The following is a 17,424-nucleotide window of genomic DNA, read 5'->3' as shown; positions in this document are numbered from 1 at the left end:
TTCAGTCTCTTGATGTTTAGATTTAAGTAGAGACAAGACTAATTCAACAGTGCTAAAGAGGGGATGCATAATTGTAGATATTTTAGCCTTTTGTTTTCTTCAGTATTTTCAGTATTAAAATTTTTGAGCAGTTAGGGTTATAATTTATGAACTTTATCCATTTATAATTTCATATATCCTCACATGCAATCAATTATAGGATTTCAACGGATGTCAAGTACAACAAACAGCCCTGGGGTCTGATTAAAGCAGCCATTGAAAAGAACTCGTGGAGTGGCCTAGAAAACTATTTCAAGCAATTAGGTAAGTGGATTTCGGCAGCTCTTCCAAGATCCAAATGTAAGTGGTAGTACCTTAACAGACAACTAAATTACTTAATGTAGATCTTGGCTAATCATCGCATAATGCACAAAAAATGGGTAAATGGGGAAAATGCCATAAGGAAATACTGTAAAACTCATCAGCAAGCACACAAGATCAAAAATGGATAGAAGTGGGTTGGGTATAACATGTGTCAATGGAATCATAAATTGCTCACTAATTATGCTCTCTTTAGGACATTGAATGCTGGATAATTTTTCGCAGGATGCTACAGTTATAGGTCTTTTCATATATGATAAATAATGAACTCCATCAAAACTAATTAAAAATGTATTAGAAAGCAATTGTTTTATTATCAACAGTATCTCTGTCAAAAATGTAAAAAAACCAAAAAGTGAATTCCTTTATTTTCAACAGTAACATGACAAAGTCTGCATTTGAGCAAGAAAATTTGGAGTATGGCACTATGCAGAGGGCAGGCTTGGAAGCACATGCACATAGTACATGTATTTGATCGTTGTTGTCTGTTTGCACTGGTAGCAAAATGTCCACGTACTGCTGTCCTGAAAATTGTGACGAGTTGGACACCTTGTAACGAAGAAACGCCTTTGGGGGCAACTATCCAGATCAGTGCCTGATCAAACATGTGCTGCATCATCCAATTGGTTGTCACTATCTCAATGATTGAAATTATCAAAATATTCATTTTGCATAAAATCTAGTTGTTTCAAAACATTAGCAGCTTTATATCTTTTTTGCTACAACATAACTACTTTCTATTCATAGCACTATTTTCCACAACCTTATTTTACCAATTAAAAAAAAATGTATGGCTACTACTAGATGTCAGCACTATAGCAGGTTACTGACACACATATCATAGGGGTCATATTTTCTATCATAGTAACCTTTCATAATACCAGACACAGATGACAATATACAGTATTCTTGTCCAGGACCCAGAGGATTAAATGTGGATTTAGCAGATAGATTCCTATAGTGCCTGAAGGACTTAAGAATGTTATGGAAAAAAGACATAGGTTTATTCTTCCTATAAAATTTTGAAAGTTTTAAAAGAATTGTAAAGCTATGTAGGTACAAATGATAGAGCATCCTCCCATGTTCAGAAATATTATTAGACTCTCACCCGATTCGATTGTTGAAACTTTGGTGGTGACCAAGTTGTCCTTGCTTGTGGTTTGGAACAACATGTGTCACACGTAGTTGTGCCTCCTAAAAAAGAAAATGAGACAAAAGCAGCAACCTGTCCGTCAAACGAAGGGGATATCATAATAAGTGAGCACATATAATACTAGCGTGAATGTCTAGGTGCATGTGAAGTTTGATTTTAACCATTTATAAACTTAGCCAGAGGTATAATTTCGTTCATCCCTGGAGATTTTGTTTTTGTTTTTGGTCATTGAGTTCCTTCTCTAATGTTGTTTGAGTTTTATGTTCTTTGAGAATATAGTGAACCTCCACAGTTCTGTTTGTCATTGTTTTGCCTGACAAAATCTGCACTTTTAATGTTGGACGTTTCACTAGCAAAGTAAGTAACATTAGATCAAGTGAGCACTTGTTTAAGGTTGCACACAATTTGAAACCAAAGTGCAAATTATCAGTGAACGAGGTAGGACCCTTCTGAATGCAAGGCCATCTGGGTATTCTATTTTTTAAAATAACTTGGACTTAACGGGTGCATTGAATCTCACTCACTGTTTGCAATGTAAAACCATTTGCTAGTAAATTTATTAGTAGTGAGTGATCTATGAGTGCTGTATGTGTAGAAAATGAGACAGAAGCAGCAACCTGTCCGTCAAACGAAGGGGATATCGTAAAAAGTTAGCACATATAATACTAGCATGAATGTCTAGTACCCAGTGGTTCTTTTATCCTGTCTTCTGAGTAGCAAAAAGTATCTGTACTCTTCAAAGGTATATTGCCATTAAGATGGAAGCAATTGTGATTTGAATGAACTGGTGAAACGTTAAAACAAATAGTTTAGTATCATTATAAGTAACAGATCAATAATGAAAATGACTAAAAGAAAAACATTTCAATCTACAGATAAGGAGTGCAATTACACAGTTACAAATAATCGGAATTGTTAAATATGTTTGCTAGTGCCAGCAATCTCCAAAAAAGGTTTAATCAAGTAGACAGAAATCCACAATTTCCCAATCATGATATGCTGCACTTCAGAATATTCAGGTAAAACACAGTTGATCTTTGATAAATGTTTCTCATTGTTGTTTACATATTGATCTGTTACTTATGTTGTATATAAGGTTGAACTCCTTGTGTTTGTGTTCGTCTGAGAGGTTTAAAAATTATAATCCTACATTAGCTGTAGTAAATATTCTTAGATGATTATTCTTATGTCACATAACAAAAAACCTTTTAGATAATTTTAAACAATGTTAGGAACAGGATCAGAGTTTCAAATAATGATTGGAAATTAACCTTGAGATGCACTTGTCAATCTGTGCCAGATAGTACCGTATATACTCATGTATAAGTCGGGGCTTGAAACCCGAAAAATCAATCATAAAATCAAACACCGACTTATATGCCAGTTCAAAAATACGACACTTTTTTTTTTTAAACATCATCTTGGTTCCTCCAATCTCGCACCAGTTTCTTAGACATATCGAATTTTGTTGCAGCCGCGCAGTTACTATTTTCTTTCACTTCAATGACTTTTAATTTAAAACCAGCTTCATATTTTCGTGGATCGACAGCTCCATCGTATTTAAGGGATGATCTTACGATAAAGGTGTGTGAGATACACAAAACAGTGCAAACGTTGCTTTGGAATAGTTGGGTATTACAGTGTGGTCACGTAGGCAAATACATAGGAAAAAAGGCAGTGTGCTCCATGGTTACTCTCTCAGGTGGGCGTTAGCATATCATAATCTCTTGATCAATAGCGTGACTTTTCGATTTTATACGACCGACATTATAAAATATTGGAAATTATATGGTAAAATCAAGCCCCGACTTATCTACGGGAGAACTTAAACGTGAGTATATACGGTAATTTAATTTAGGTCAAAAGTTGCGCATATCAAGCATTTGGAGGGTGAAAGTTCAAGCTTAAAATTATTGTGATATGCAGACAATATAATGAGATTCTTGATTGTGTGCCTGTCCCTGACTTTTACAGATTATTGAAAGTAGTATAAAACAAAAATTTTACATTAAAACTTTTTGAAACTTGCTAATCAGGAAAGGGGTTCTGGGACTCCACTGCACTACGGTGAGAAAAAATCATAATTTCCAAATGTAGAATATTTGAAACCATAGCAAATATTTCTAGAGGAGGGCAGGTGGCACAAATTACCCCAAAGGCACAGCTACAGTGCATTCAAGAAGTCACTGAGGCTACCAGTGGACCACATAAAGAACTGCAAGCCTCTCAAGCTTCAGTTAAGACCAGTTTCCATGACGCCACAATAAGAAAGAGACTGAGGAATGGGATTCATGGGAGAGTTTGGAGTTGGAAATCCCTGCTATCCAAGAGTAGTATCAGCATAGCATTTGCAAAGAAAGACCTGGATGGATCCCTAAGCCTTTTAGAGTAATGTTTTTTGAACAGACAAGTCAAAAGTAGAACTCTTTGAGCAACACAGGTCCCACTATATATTGTGTAAATCAAATGCAATGGTAAAAGCAGCATACCTACAGTTAAATATAGGAGTTGTACCATAATGATGTGGGGATGCTTTGATGCCTCAGGATCTGAAAGACTTCCCAGTACTGAAGGAACAATTGAGGGACATTACACCCACATTTCAAGCAGGAAGGAATATGTTAATTTAGACCAAGAACAAAAGTTCTATTTTTAGTGTCCGAGAAATATGCAGATACTTTGTGCAGTGATATTTAGAAAAGCCTGAGTTTCAACACTAAACAAATTATTGAAAAGAATGAGTGAAAGAGGTTTGAAGCTTTGCATTTTTGGTTTAAAGGGAAAAAGGCAGATTTGGGTCAGTTAATTTTATAATCCAAGACAACTCTCAGAAGACCTGAACCTCCATGGGAGCATTTTAAAAAAAAAATCTGAAGCATAGTCTGAAAGAACATGTAACTGTTGTGAACTAAGACTTGAGCAATAAGTCCAGAATTTCTAATATGCACAGTCAGTGCACTGTTTGAAAGTTAAACTGAAGGGGTTGGAAGAGGAGGTCGGGAAAGTACAGTCCTAGCCTTGTATCTCTTTGAACTGGGAAGGGGCACAACACATGATTTTTTCATTATGTTTTAATAGTACAGTGATTGGTTTTAACTTAAAACTGGAGATTAGGTGCTGGCTGTAGATTGATTATTAAACATGTTGGATGGGTGCTGGGATGGATATCTCAAAATGTGAAATGGAGGTCAAGCGATATTCTATCAAGCTCCAGGATTCTCCCTTCTTCATTATTACAGGGAGACTATAAGCAGGGGAAATCAAAAACACTACATTAAACGACTATAAAGAGAAATACATTGTAGTAGAAAATTACAATACATGGCATATTAAACAAAGCCGTATATATATGAGATAAAAATATAAGTAATAATAAGCCATTTATACAAATAAATACCATGAAAGGGCAAACAAAGATAAATGTTTATGGGATAAAAATAACTTGTAGAATAATAACAAAACATAGTGTCCACACAATAAATAAACAGCTACAATTGTAAATAATAATAAGCTTCGTGCGTAAACAAAAAAAGTGAGACTATTTAAAATAAAGTTTTAAAATTAAGCTCCAAAAAAATATATAAGCTAATAATGGGAAAAATTCATAAACTGTAAAATTATAATTTTTAGGAATGTCCCCACATTTAGCTATACTCTCAATTTTCTATAAATAATTTTCTACCAAGATTTGCTCTCATGTTGTTCTTCCACTTGACACTGTCAACTGTTACATATTTTTTAGTTGTTCTTTTTTGAGCTCCAACAACTGCTTTGTCATTCACATATTTTCTTGACATTACATAAAATAAAAACCTCATTATGAGTATATGGTTCAAAATGTAATTGTGTTTGTACATTTTTCTTTGTTTTTTATCATGCCCTGAGGAAGAGGTTCACCCACTTGAAATGTATGAGTTGTTAATTAATTTAGACATTTTGGATTATGTGCTTTGATTTTTCAAACACTTATTATTACAGTCGTGGCCAAATGTTTTGAGAATGACACAAGTATTGGTTTTCACAACGTTTGCTGTGAAAGAAGGGCCAACACTGCAAATATTATAAACTTAATATAATTGTCAATAAAAGCCTTTAAAACTTATGAAATGCTTGTAATTATACTTCAGTATACCATAGAAACATCTGACAAAAAGATCTAAAAACACTGAAGCAGCAAACTTTTTGTGAAAACTAATACTTGTATCATTCTCAAAACTTTTGGCCACGACTGTACTTCTCAGGACTTGTGCTTTGAATTTTCCTTCCTTTTTGGTGACAACTGTAGTCTAGCAACATTAGATTTAAACAAAGTATTTTTACTTTTAGTAAAAGGAAAAACAGATGAGCTGGCATGCAGGAGCAGGGAATTAAATAGTCTCATTCCATTAGCAAATAACTCATTTAATTGGTTCCTATATTGAATTTGACTGCAGGAAAGAAAATCTTACAGATAAAGATGGAAATGTTTTTTGTTTGAGCCAGCCACATCAGGTAAAAAAGTAATTCTGTTTTCTGCCATCCTAGCTCTCATTGCATTTGTTTTGAGATGGTGAGACTGCAAGCCTACTGTGCAATGATGAAAAAAGTTAGATCTTTTTTACATGTCAAACAGTGAAAATTACAATGTGTGAAATGCTTAAAAGGTGTTCTTGCCTATATTTCCCACTGACTTTTTGAAGAGTCCAGGTTGCTTGCTGAAGAGGCAGGTGTAAGCCAGGTGCCCAATGATGCCAGTAAACCAGGATCATTGCGAAGAAGACGAAGGACATGCAGCCGGTCCCTAACAGAGCATCTCTCTAGACAGTCAGACAAAGCTCTGTTGGCTGGAGATGTGAATGCTGACAGTGGGACAGAATATTCACGTAAGTACTATGGTATGTGCATTTAAACGCGTGGCTATGTTTATTTTATTTGTATGCGGTTTCTAGCTGGTAATGTGTATGTTTTTGCTTTGTTTATTCTAAAGCTAAATATCTTTAAAACTACTTTGAATTTACAGTCTTTTCTCAGATATTTTTATTGGTTAATATCTCCTAATAATGCATTCATACTGAATTCTTGATGGTACATTGCAGCATTTTTAGCCTGTGTTTTTACTTCACAGGGGTTCATGGACGGTTTCAGAAGTCACACAATTGGAACCTGACTTGGATTGTTCTAATAATGAGCTTTTTGTAAGTTTGTTTTCATTATTTGAATAAAAAAATCTTTATTATAGTTCTGCAATGGATTAGTGTCCTTAAAGTTTGTGCTTGTGTGTTATGCAAAGTGCTGCTATTGTAGACTCTGGCCTCTGTGATCCTGAAATTAATGAAAAGACATTTCATAATACAGGGTGCCCATAATGAATGTAGCAGCTTCAACACATATTGAAGGTTTTGCTAAATGGTGATAACACATTTTTGCTTTGCAATAGGAAGCGCATAAATTTAATTATGACAAAAAAATAATGTCCCTCCACCATCTCCCATTTTTAAAAATGAATGGCATCGAAAGCAATAGCAAAGATTTGTAAGGCATGAGACAATCTGTTAGTCATATATAAGTGTCATTTTTTGGGACTAGATTATGAAGTGAATGCATCTGGGAGAAAGAACCGGATAAAAGTCTAAATTGTGTTTAGTTAAAGAAGGTTATTAATCAATTATTCATTATTTTATATAGCACCATTTACAGTGGTGATTAATGTAAACCCAATTTACTGTACATAGTGTAGTGCTGTCCATGCATTTCTTACAGCTGGAGTTTAGTTTGAACATTAAGGCTGGTGGTTATTGATACACTAGCTTAGCTAGTCCGGTTCAACATGCATTTTATAAAATTTTTTCATTAGGATATGGCTTTGTTTTTATTTTTTAATGGTGAATCCTGTTGGTTTATGGTGGCTTTATTATTCATTTTTTTCTTTAATATGTAAAATTTTATCTTTATTTTTTTACAGTCCCATCTTGAAAACGTAATTGGAAAGTTGATTTGAATCAGTATCTGGCAATTCAAATTTAAAATTGAATTTCCTTGTGCAGATAGTGCCCTATATGAGGCAGTACTGCTACTGCAGACTTTAAGTTATGAAAATTAGCTTTAGTGGCATTATTAAAATGCTTACAATCAAAACACAATTTGACAGAACTTGCTCTGCCAAATCTGTAGAATAAGTTAAACTATAGGGTTTTGCCAAGAAACACTTGCTTATAAACTGTTTCTTGTACCGCCTTTTCATTATTCATTTTCCTGCTGTCTTGTTATAGCAGAAAGTGAAATAGCTTGCCTGGTTGTTTCCGAAACACCTATAGCTCTTGTGTTCTGTTGCGACTTACATAGTTAGCACAAACATCAATAATATTAGTCCTTCAGTTGTCTGGTTGCATCTTTGATATAACAAAGTATTCACAATGTTGAACTGACTGGTTATGAGTATATTATACTGTATATACAGTATGCATTCTTTGCTGCATTGGATGTATTTTAGTGAGGGGTTTTTTTTTTTTTATAAATCTGAATAATTGTACTTCGGCTACAGCTTATTTTATGCCCTGTGTACAAATAAAGTAGTCAAAGAGAACATAGATACACTCCTGTTCTGCTGAAAACTTTATATAAATTAGCTAGAAACTACATATTGGCAGAAGTAACTAAAATGAGCTTTTCCAAGAAAGGTAACCAGCTGTCAATTTGGTTGTTGTAAAATCTGTTTTAAAAGTATTAGTTTGACTTGCTGAATTTTATAACAAACAGAGGTGTTTAAAGTAGCATAAAAATGCTTCAGAAACTCCAGTCGTAGTAGTAGTATTAGACTTGCAGCTTAATACTGCAGACAAGACTGACACTGGTTCTGTGCATATGCAAGCAAGGTGAAACCTGTAGAATGCAAACGGGAGTGGGATTTAAAAATTCCAGATCGCTTAAAGGCTTAACACAGTAAAATACATTTTGATATTTTAAGAACATTTTTTAGCACTGTGGCTTCTAAACATATTTTTAGGTGCTTATATACAGTACATAAAATAGGAGAATATAACACATGGGAAATTTAATTAACCATTTCTGTTCTTCTCTGATTTAGTCAGTCATGCTTTATTTAGACCTCTTATAGTGAACACTGACTTAACAGTTTACAGATCAGCTTCACATCCATGATTGTACCTGTTTGTCTTCATTTAAGTATACTGAAGAGAGAGATTTTTATTGTTTTGCAGCTGAAGTAGAAATTAGTTTAGATTTTAATGTTCAAGGCTGGACATTGTATATTGGAATATAACTTTATAGGTTTATGGGGCTACAGTGAAAGTTATATTTAATTGTACAAAAGGAAAATAAAATGCTAGATATAATGCCTTAGAGTGGGTTTTTCAAGATATAATGAACGATCTTCTGGAGGAGTTCTGTAAGTCAGTTATATGTTTGCCTTTTCAGTGTGATACAGGCACGCACTTATTGTCTATCTATTGTGGTAAGTAATATGTTAGGGTATTCTGAATTGTTGAATTTTTGTAGAATGTGGTTCCTGTAAGTCATTCTGTAAAAGGCAAGCAGCCAACATAATCTGGCCATTTGAGTGGCTGCATGTTTACAATAGCTGATAGCTTTCAGAAACCTAGAAATTGTATTTTAAACCGGATGGAGTCTTTAAGGTGTTTTCATTTGTAGCAGTTGTTTCGAACTCTGTAGCGATTCTCCCCAACAGTCTTGTTTGTGTAGATAAATGTGAACATACCTGTGGCACTATGTTGCAGATCAAAACAACTAGACCGAGACCCTTTGAAATGATGGTGCGGTAACAAGTGAAACTTGGAGTAGTCCTGCTACACCATTGCTGCCAGTAATTCATCAATGTCAACATAAACATACATACACACACATACATACAAATGTCACATGGAACAACTTGCTCAAGTACTAATAATCATAACAAACCTAGTACCAGATTCAGAGCCTTTCTGTTTATCTACTGTAATTATATTAGATAGAAGCTGACAAAAGTTAAATTTTACTTGTGATTGGATCAGTTGACCCATGTACAGAGGTTGTGATAAATGAATAGCAGTACCCTCTGTGACCAAAGATCAACACCCATAATCGTGCACTGCAAAGGATGATGCAGACACTGGAGAAGCATTAACTTTGATACTATGTGGTAAGCATTAATGAAACATTCCAAATGAACATATTAATAAATATTTGCAGGCCTAAAGACCATAGACATGCACATTAAAATAAACTAAATAGAGGTTATGTTTGTATAGTAGGCTGTTAGAGAGTAAGTACGCAACATCATACAGTAAAATAAAACTTGACTGATGCTTTCACTGACTAAATGAAATTGAAGCAAATCACTGTATGCTGTCAGTAGCAGTTGCCATCTTCTGTAGAGTGACCTAGATGAATCACATGCAAAGTAGTACATAATTTTCATGTCCTCTTCTAGTTACTAGATGATTGGCATAATTCTGTTCACAGAGCTGTGTTTGTTATATATGCAGCAGTGCACAAACATGGCTGTTGTTGACCCTCCATGATGATATTTCCTGCGAAAAAAAATTTTGCCCAATGAAAGAAGTCAACAACATGCCCACAGGGTGTTATTTTGTTGGGTTATAGTTCACTTGAAAGTTTATTATGTGAAACATGACCAAACTAACTGGAGATTGGAACAAAGTAACTGATCATCTCTCTTGATTCAGAACAAATAAAAATGGACTGAGTGTGAAAATGCCTTAATTCCAACTTTTAGGAAAACTAATATATGGCTACATATTGGCATATTTAATGCCCGAATAGAAACGTTTACTTTTGTACAATGATTAGATTTATTAAATATTAACCACAGCCTGTTCTAATCACACATGGATTGCTGGATAAATTTTGTCCCTTTTTATTTACATTGCTGCAGATAAAGTTTATGCCATATGAGATGTAACTCTGGATGATATTGATGCATTTATATTGTAACATTTTATATTCAGAGGAGAAAAATGTATACATGAAATGTATTTTAGAAAGTTGTATAATGGTAAAAATAAAGAAATTTAGCACTTTAGAATGTCTTGATTAAGGTAAAAACTTCAAGAGCTCTGACACTTAGATGCATATCATAAAATGAACAGATTATGCTCAAAAATCCACATAACGTAACAGTTATCAGAGAACTTAAAAGCTGCATAACAAAATATAAGGATAATTGTTAATCTTTCCTGTTTTGGCTAAACACAAATTGAACTGCTTGCATCTATTGCTACAGCTTTACGCTTCAAAGAGGAAACAGATTTCATTTAGGTGCCGAGAGAGAGTTTTTGGTTGGGTTGACTTGTGTTATACCTGGTGAAAACTGTTTGCAGAGGAAAAGTACAAATAAAAGATTATGTCACACAAATATAAAATTTACGCCAAGAGAACAAATTACAACTATTACTATAATCATTATACAACTATTTCTTCAGCAAGAATTTTGAACTCCAGCCATATGGAGTGATAACCCAGAGTTCACTAGGATCCCAAGCAGTACTAGAGTTTTAAAAACTGTATAGCAGTTATTGATTCCATTAATTTTGATACTTAAAAATGTAAATCTACTGCCTTATAGCAAAAAAAAAAAAAAAAGAAACTTAAACAAGGAATTTCTACTATTTGACAGAATAGAATCTGCATTCTTTCTTTGTAATATTTTAAATAGACTGTCCTGTCAGTACAGGACTCTATGATGTATTTTCTCTTTCCTCATGGTTTTTCTTACACAAGGATAATAACAGTCTATTTATAGAATGCTTTCACCCATGGATGTCAGTTTTATTCTTATTTCAGATTTATTTATTTATTTAATTTGCAGTCTAATAGTCTTGACGGTGCTGAATGTGAGTCTATTTCTTAAACTGTGGGCCATAGAAGATGTTGCACAGCGTCTTCATAGCACCAACAGATACAGAGGCTCAGAGGGATCAAATCTGAAGTAAGTCTAGTAGAAGAACCTAGTATATTGTTGAATGATTTTAGTTTATTCAAAGGCAAAATCCTGTTAATAAGCCAAACAGTTTCTAATTGTCCCATACTCCGCAGACTTTCCAAAAAAAGGTAGAGGTTGTCCTCTCCGTTCAGGATAGGGCATTGGCTTCATCTTATTATATAGCAAACGTTTACTCGGTGCATAACCTAGACCAGGATGAAAGTCTGAAAATAAGTAGATCCATTTGCTCTTCAACAGCTTATGTTGTACTGAGTCAACTCTAAATCTGCCTATAGCCTTTTGAAAGACCTTTATTATGTAGCTGAAGTATTCAAAAGAGTTTTAAAATGTTTTATTTGAAGGGAATAGTTAGCCAAAAAAAATCTGTCCTATTAAATGTGGTGTCTTTTGTCTCATTGAAACATTAGTTAACCAAGTAAGAGACCAGACAGTTAAAAACTAGCAATTATATTGTCTAAAGTTTCTTTTCAATGACGTCATTATGCATTAAAAGTAGTGCATCATGTAGACAAGATAACAAAGCTAAACTCAGTTGAGCCTGAAGGTCAATATGTGTTTAGAAAGGTGGGAAACAATAGCCTTTGTAGTAGGGAGTGATGCAGCAACTGCTGAGAATTAATTTTGGGCAGCCTTATCTAGTCATGAAATTAATTAAATGTTTAAGTAGGTGAATTATTGGTGGTAAATTAGCTTTTTTTCTTTAAACATGAATCACCTGGGTACTTTATATTATGAATCAAATGAAGATTCCTTAACCCTACACCCAGTATTACTTGGTGAGGCTTTTCATTTAACAATTGCATTATAGTGGACGCACTGTATTTATAGTTCTCACTATAAGATGCACTATACAGTATTCCGAATGTCTGAAAATTAACTCTGTATTTAAATATTCACGTTTCTGTAACTTGTTTCAGTTCAATTTTAGATTTAAAACATTAAATTCTTGTATGTACTTTGTTTATTCCACATTTCAACACAAAATTGTGTCTTTTAAATTTTGAAAGAAAATCAAATGTAATTAATAAGCTTCAATTAAACTACAGGAGTATTTTGTGTAACATTTATGTTCAGACCAAGAAATAATGAACAATGTTTTAAATAAGCATTTGACTAACTGACAGGCTGGGTGGTAGTGTTCTAGATAATGTCCTGTTTTGAATATTTATGATGGAAATAATAACCCATAACTGCCTGTTTGCAGCCTAACACCAGAAATCCCATCAAAACAATTGCCACTACAGAAGAGCAAAGAAGAAATCAGTAAATTAAAGGGAGCACTTCAAGAATCTATCCAGCTACTTGAGCAGGTAAGGCAGAGAGGGTTTCTGTGTTTTCACCACACTGCTATCAAGTGTCAGTGTTGAGACTTAATGCTATATTCAGGCCAGACAGAATGAAGTATTTGTAAATGCTTTAACAATTGTCTCCCCTGCATCCATTCAGTTAAGACCAGACAGTGCAACATAAATTGTGAATGTTAAACTATCAATCGTATAAAACAAATTTTATATGGGGAATCTTATAGTATACATTTTTTTTTCTTTTGTCCTCCTATGTTTGGTCAACACCTTTATCCAAGGCAGTTTTATTAAGTTTAGAACAAAGTAGTTTTTTTTTTTTGATTGTTTTTTTTTTTTTATAATTTGAGCACAGGCAGGTTATGTGACTTGCTCATTTTTACAAAGTGAGCTAGAGGCAAGATTTAAATTGGCTACTTTGAGTTTTAAAGGCCAGTGGTTCTAAATGGAATATGTTATTATGTAAAGAAAAAAAAAAACATTGTCATTGGTAGTATACAACTGGAATTTATTTGTGTGCTCCTTGACTCCAGAATTTTGTGATTAACGTTTTTTTTTTTTTTTTGGTTTTCCAGTTAAGAGGATCATTGGTACTTCTCCAGAGGAATTTTGAGTCACGTAATGAAACATCAAATAGCCCTTGAATGATTTTGGCTGTTTGTGGTTCAAAATAGTCTTAACTGTTTTGAGGTGTGTGCCTTCCCAGCTTGGAATCTCATGCTTTGAATCTGGCTTAGAAATGTCAGCAGGTTAGAAGCCATACTAAAAGCCACCAAAAAAGAAACAAAAGTCACTGCAGGAAGTTTAAAAAGTGACCACATTTGAGTATATTTAGTTTTGAATGAAACAATATTTCTTGGACTGTTTTTCCTTCAGATACCACTAAGAGTTTATTTGCTGCTAAAAAAAAATGTAGCTTCTTATGACCGCCTTTGTTTTTATTTGCCCTAGGCATTTGAGAATGGGCAAAAAATGCACTAAAATTAAGTGAAAAACAACAGTTAAATACACGACTATATACTTTTATTTTAAAATTGACATTTTAGTTGAAATAAATGTAATAGTCCAGTGGTTACAAATATACATATTTTAATTTCATATTTTTTTTCTAACAAAAACACATATAGCAGTAAATGTGTTCAGGCTTTGTAGGAGTAAAGGGTCTTTGAGTGTTTACATTCAGGAGTAATGTTTTACATTAAATACTGGAGTTACCTCCTGAGATACCAAAATCTTATAGGCATTTTGAATAATGTAAAACTGGAGAGTTTATTTTTTTTTTATGCAACTACATTTTATGGCAGGGATTCTTGTATAAAGAGAAGATATCAATCCTTTTTTAAGTGAGTGAGGAGTAATGTAAAAGTGATACTGTGACAGGATTGAAGAAGCACTTGAATACCCAATCTGTAGCACTTATTATCCATTTAAAGTACTGTTTTGTTTTTTTTTTTTCTTTGTATGGTCTGAACTGTGATAGCTTGTAAAAAGGTATTATTTCATATTTGTATATGATGTACCTAAAAGTGACTTACAGAGTACTGCTTTAAATTATTCTTAAACAGGGCAATCCATCCTGTCAGATGCAAAAGACGTCAATGCTCCAGCAGCATCTTGAAGTTCCTTCCAGTATTGAGTCAATTGTCTGACTTACAAAATGTACCCTTTATTGGGGGAGGGTGGGGTTGGTGGTTGGGCTGGTGGAGGTGGAGCAAATGTCACTTTATAAAGGGTGCACTGTGGATGGTCCTAAATCCTGTATTGCCTTTTAGTAACTAATTTCTGCCAGTTATGATGGCCATGTGTTTACAGGGATTTTGTCCAGGTTTTGCTCCATAGTTTTTTGCACATAGAAGCATAAAATGTAATTTAAAAGGTTTCTGTAGCATAAAGAATACTGAAACATCTTTGTTTGAAAAAATGTATATGTGTTACACACTTAGCGGCTGTCTATGATTAAAACAAGCAGTGTAAATGAATGTGCTGTTCGAATAGGTTTATTTTTCTCTACGGTTAATGTTGCCCCAACATTTTTGTTCTGTAGTTCATGTGTGTAACATGCCGTTGTCAATAAATAATTATTCAATTCTTATTCTCGATTGCACCTTTTCATGTTGATGTCTGTAACAGCTGTATCATACACAAAATAAATTACTTATGTGGGCTCACGCAAGAAGATTGTGGTGGTATTGCACATTAGGCTCCAACTAACTTCAATTCAAGTCCATTGCCTGTAAATCCATGCTTCTTGCCTATGTTAGTCTAATAGCTCTGAACATTTAATTTGCCATTGCAAACTTTATATGGTATAACTAGAGGTGAGGTGGGTACAGGTGCTTTGAATGTTTTATTTCTTTGCTGAAAATCCCAGTCCAGCAGGACACCTAATGTATCACACACTTTTCTATAGTAACCAGCCAGCCACTGGAAATGATCCGAGTCTCTGGAACATCTGAGACATAAATGTGTAATGATCTGAGCTAAGCTTATCTGGCACTGTTGATTCTTTCTGTGCAGGCTGTTATCCAACTACACATCCTCATCCTCTTAAAGAAAAATTCCCTGGAGTGGAGAGTAACAGAAAAGTTGTTTGAGTTGATTTATGCACAGATAAATTACAGAATATCTTTGACATTTTTGTTTTGCAGACTCAATACATGTACTTTAAAAATGTATATTGTATAGAAAGAGCAATGCAAAGAAACGCCAGACAATTAAAAAGAGTGGCTGTATTTATTTCATTCTAAAAGCCAATATGCAACTTAATTCATCATACAGAAAGAATAAGTCCTCTTCCCCAGAATGTAGAATCCACTTTTTATGTACAGAATTGCCATAAGCAACAGTCTAAATGAAAAAGGAATACATTGAAGATTTTCAATAATTTTGAATGAAAATAGGCAGGTGGGATTCTTTGGGCCTGAGGAAAATAACCATAGGACAATGTGTATGGCAGCTTAAAATATGGGTTAGTGGGGAAGTTATTTGGAGTGGAATGAAATTCTGCTGACTGTATTCCTAGGGAATGTCACTTTTAAAGTTCTGAAGCACATTGTAACTGGTCATGCAGATTGCACTTTTCACTGACCTTTGTAAACATGCTCATTCTTCAACTTCCTTGCACTCTCTGCACAGTTAAATTTACTTTATCATTTTCAAGGGCTGTTTCACAACCATTCTAACAGGTTATGCTATGCTTTTTAAGCATAAGCACCAAGGAACCTACCATTGCTCTTTGCTAAAGTATGCTCATTCCATCAGATCACTGTGAATGGTGAATTCACTGTCTCACTGTATTAATTGTGTTGGTTTGTCCATAAATACATGCAGCTTCAAGGTATAAAGTTTGCATCAAACACCTGTACCATACAGTGGAAAACACTATTTCTTTGAGAAACCGAATGCAACTTTAATATAGGGCTAGGTGTGTTAGGAAAAAAATGAAAGAATTTTGTTTACATTAGAATTGGCTATTTCAGGTATTCCTGAAACTTTGGCCACCATCCAACCAAACTTTGATTTTTCTCTGTAATAAAATGTAAGTTGTGTCATATTAGAGGGAAATACCTGGACGAAAATGAAAACAAATAAAGAGGTTTTATGTTTTGCAAAAGAAGAGTGAGGACTGGGATTGTGGGAAAAGGGAATGGCCTGATGAAAGAAGTGATCCAGGGGTGATTTCTAGGGAGAAGAAAAGCGGAAAGACAATTATGACAATTTTAGATGATTAGAAAGGAAGGACATATCAGTAGATAAAAGAAGAAAAATGGAGGATAGAATTTTAACTCGGACATGTACAAAAAAACAAAATTTTATGATGATGAATAAGATGTGAATTCTGTTAGAAGTTACACTACCAAATTAATTGAAATTAGCCCACATTGTTGCCCAGTGATGGATTGGTGTCCTCTCCAGGATTGTTTTCCAGGGTGCCCAGTCCATACTGAACTGGATTTAATGGGTGTGAAAATATTGCATATGTAGTTTCGGTAACTGCCAACTTCATACTTAAACATCTTACTGCATTCTGCGCCACCTCTTTAGAAGGTTTGTAAACCTAAGTGAAATCTCTTCTTCGATAATAAGCTGAAAAATGTTAGAAGGTACATGTTTGAATAAGGAATTATACATTCAGCGTAATTGCATTGAACATGTCACTTTTGCATTTCCAGTTTGGAACTTTGTCCATGCTTATAATATGCCTAAATTTATTGCGTCTACACAAATAAATGTTATTCATGCTAATATGTGTACTTTTTTGCAGGATGCACACACAAAAATATTGTTCATGTTAATTCGGAAAGTGGGAAGATCCTTTCAGCATGGCCATCTGTTACAATCTGCAGGGAATGCAGAAGCACTCTTGCTCAGTTCCGGAGCTGTAACTGAAGAAACGTGTGGATCTTGTGACAAGCATGCACTGGTAATAACACGCACTTCCCAATGGAAGCTGTAGGAGGCTTTAATTAGAAGTGAAGAACTCATTCCAGCTAATCCAGCCTCCTGTTTATTGACAGCTTTTTACCAAGTGGATGACAGGTGTATAGAGCTGTCTTTTCAGACTTACGTGATGGCAGCAGAGACCACGGGAAAAAGTGGTTCGAGTGTTCCCCACTAAGATGCTAAGATCTAGAGTGTTTGCCATGGCAAGT

The 17,424-nt window shown here is 34.3% G+C and overlaps 1 protein-coding gene across 2 annotated transcripts in view; it reads left to right on the top strand.

Annotated features, from left to right (window-relative positions):
* The window catches only part of gramd1c (GRAM domain containing 1c), a 105,492-nt gene extending 90,628 nt beyond the window's left edge, over positions 1-14,864 (top strand). For both annotated transcript variants that reach the window (XM_039744098.1, XM_039744099.1), the window contains exons 13-18: positions 200-303; positions 6,193-6,375; positions 6,618-6,687; positions 11,337-11,456; positions 12,676-12,781; positions 13,348-14,864. In XM_039744098.1, the coding sequence (XP_039600032.1) occupies positions 200-303; positions 6,193-6,375; positions 6,618-6,687; positions 11,337-11,456; positions 12,676-12,781; positions 13,348-13,416 (652 nt within the window). In that variant the 3' untranslated portion in view covers positions 13,417-14,864. The remainder of the gene's footprint in view (positions 1-199; positions 304-6,192; positions 6,376-6,617; positions 6,688-11,336; positions 11,457-12,675; positions 12,782-13,347) is intronic.
* The last annotated feature ends 2,560 nt before the right edge of the window (positions 14,865-17,424 follow it).

Source organism: Polypterus senegalus, chromosome 2 (assembly GCF_016835505.1).
Source record: "Polypterus senegalus isolate Bchr_013 chromosome 2, ASM1683550v1, whole genome shotgun sequence".
In the NCBI taxonomy this organism is placed as follows: Eukaryota; Metazoa; Chordata; class Cladistia; order Polypteriformes; family Polypteridae; genus Polypterus; species Polypterus senegalus.
This window is presented reverse-complemented; position numbering and strand designations above follow the sequence as displayed.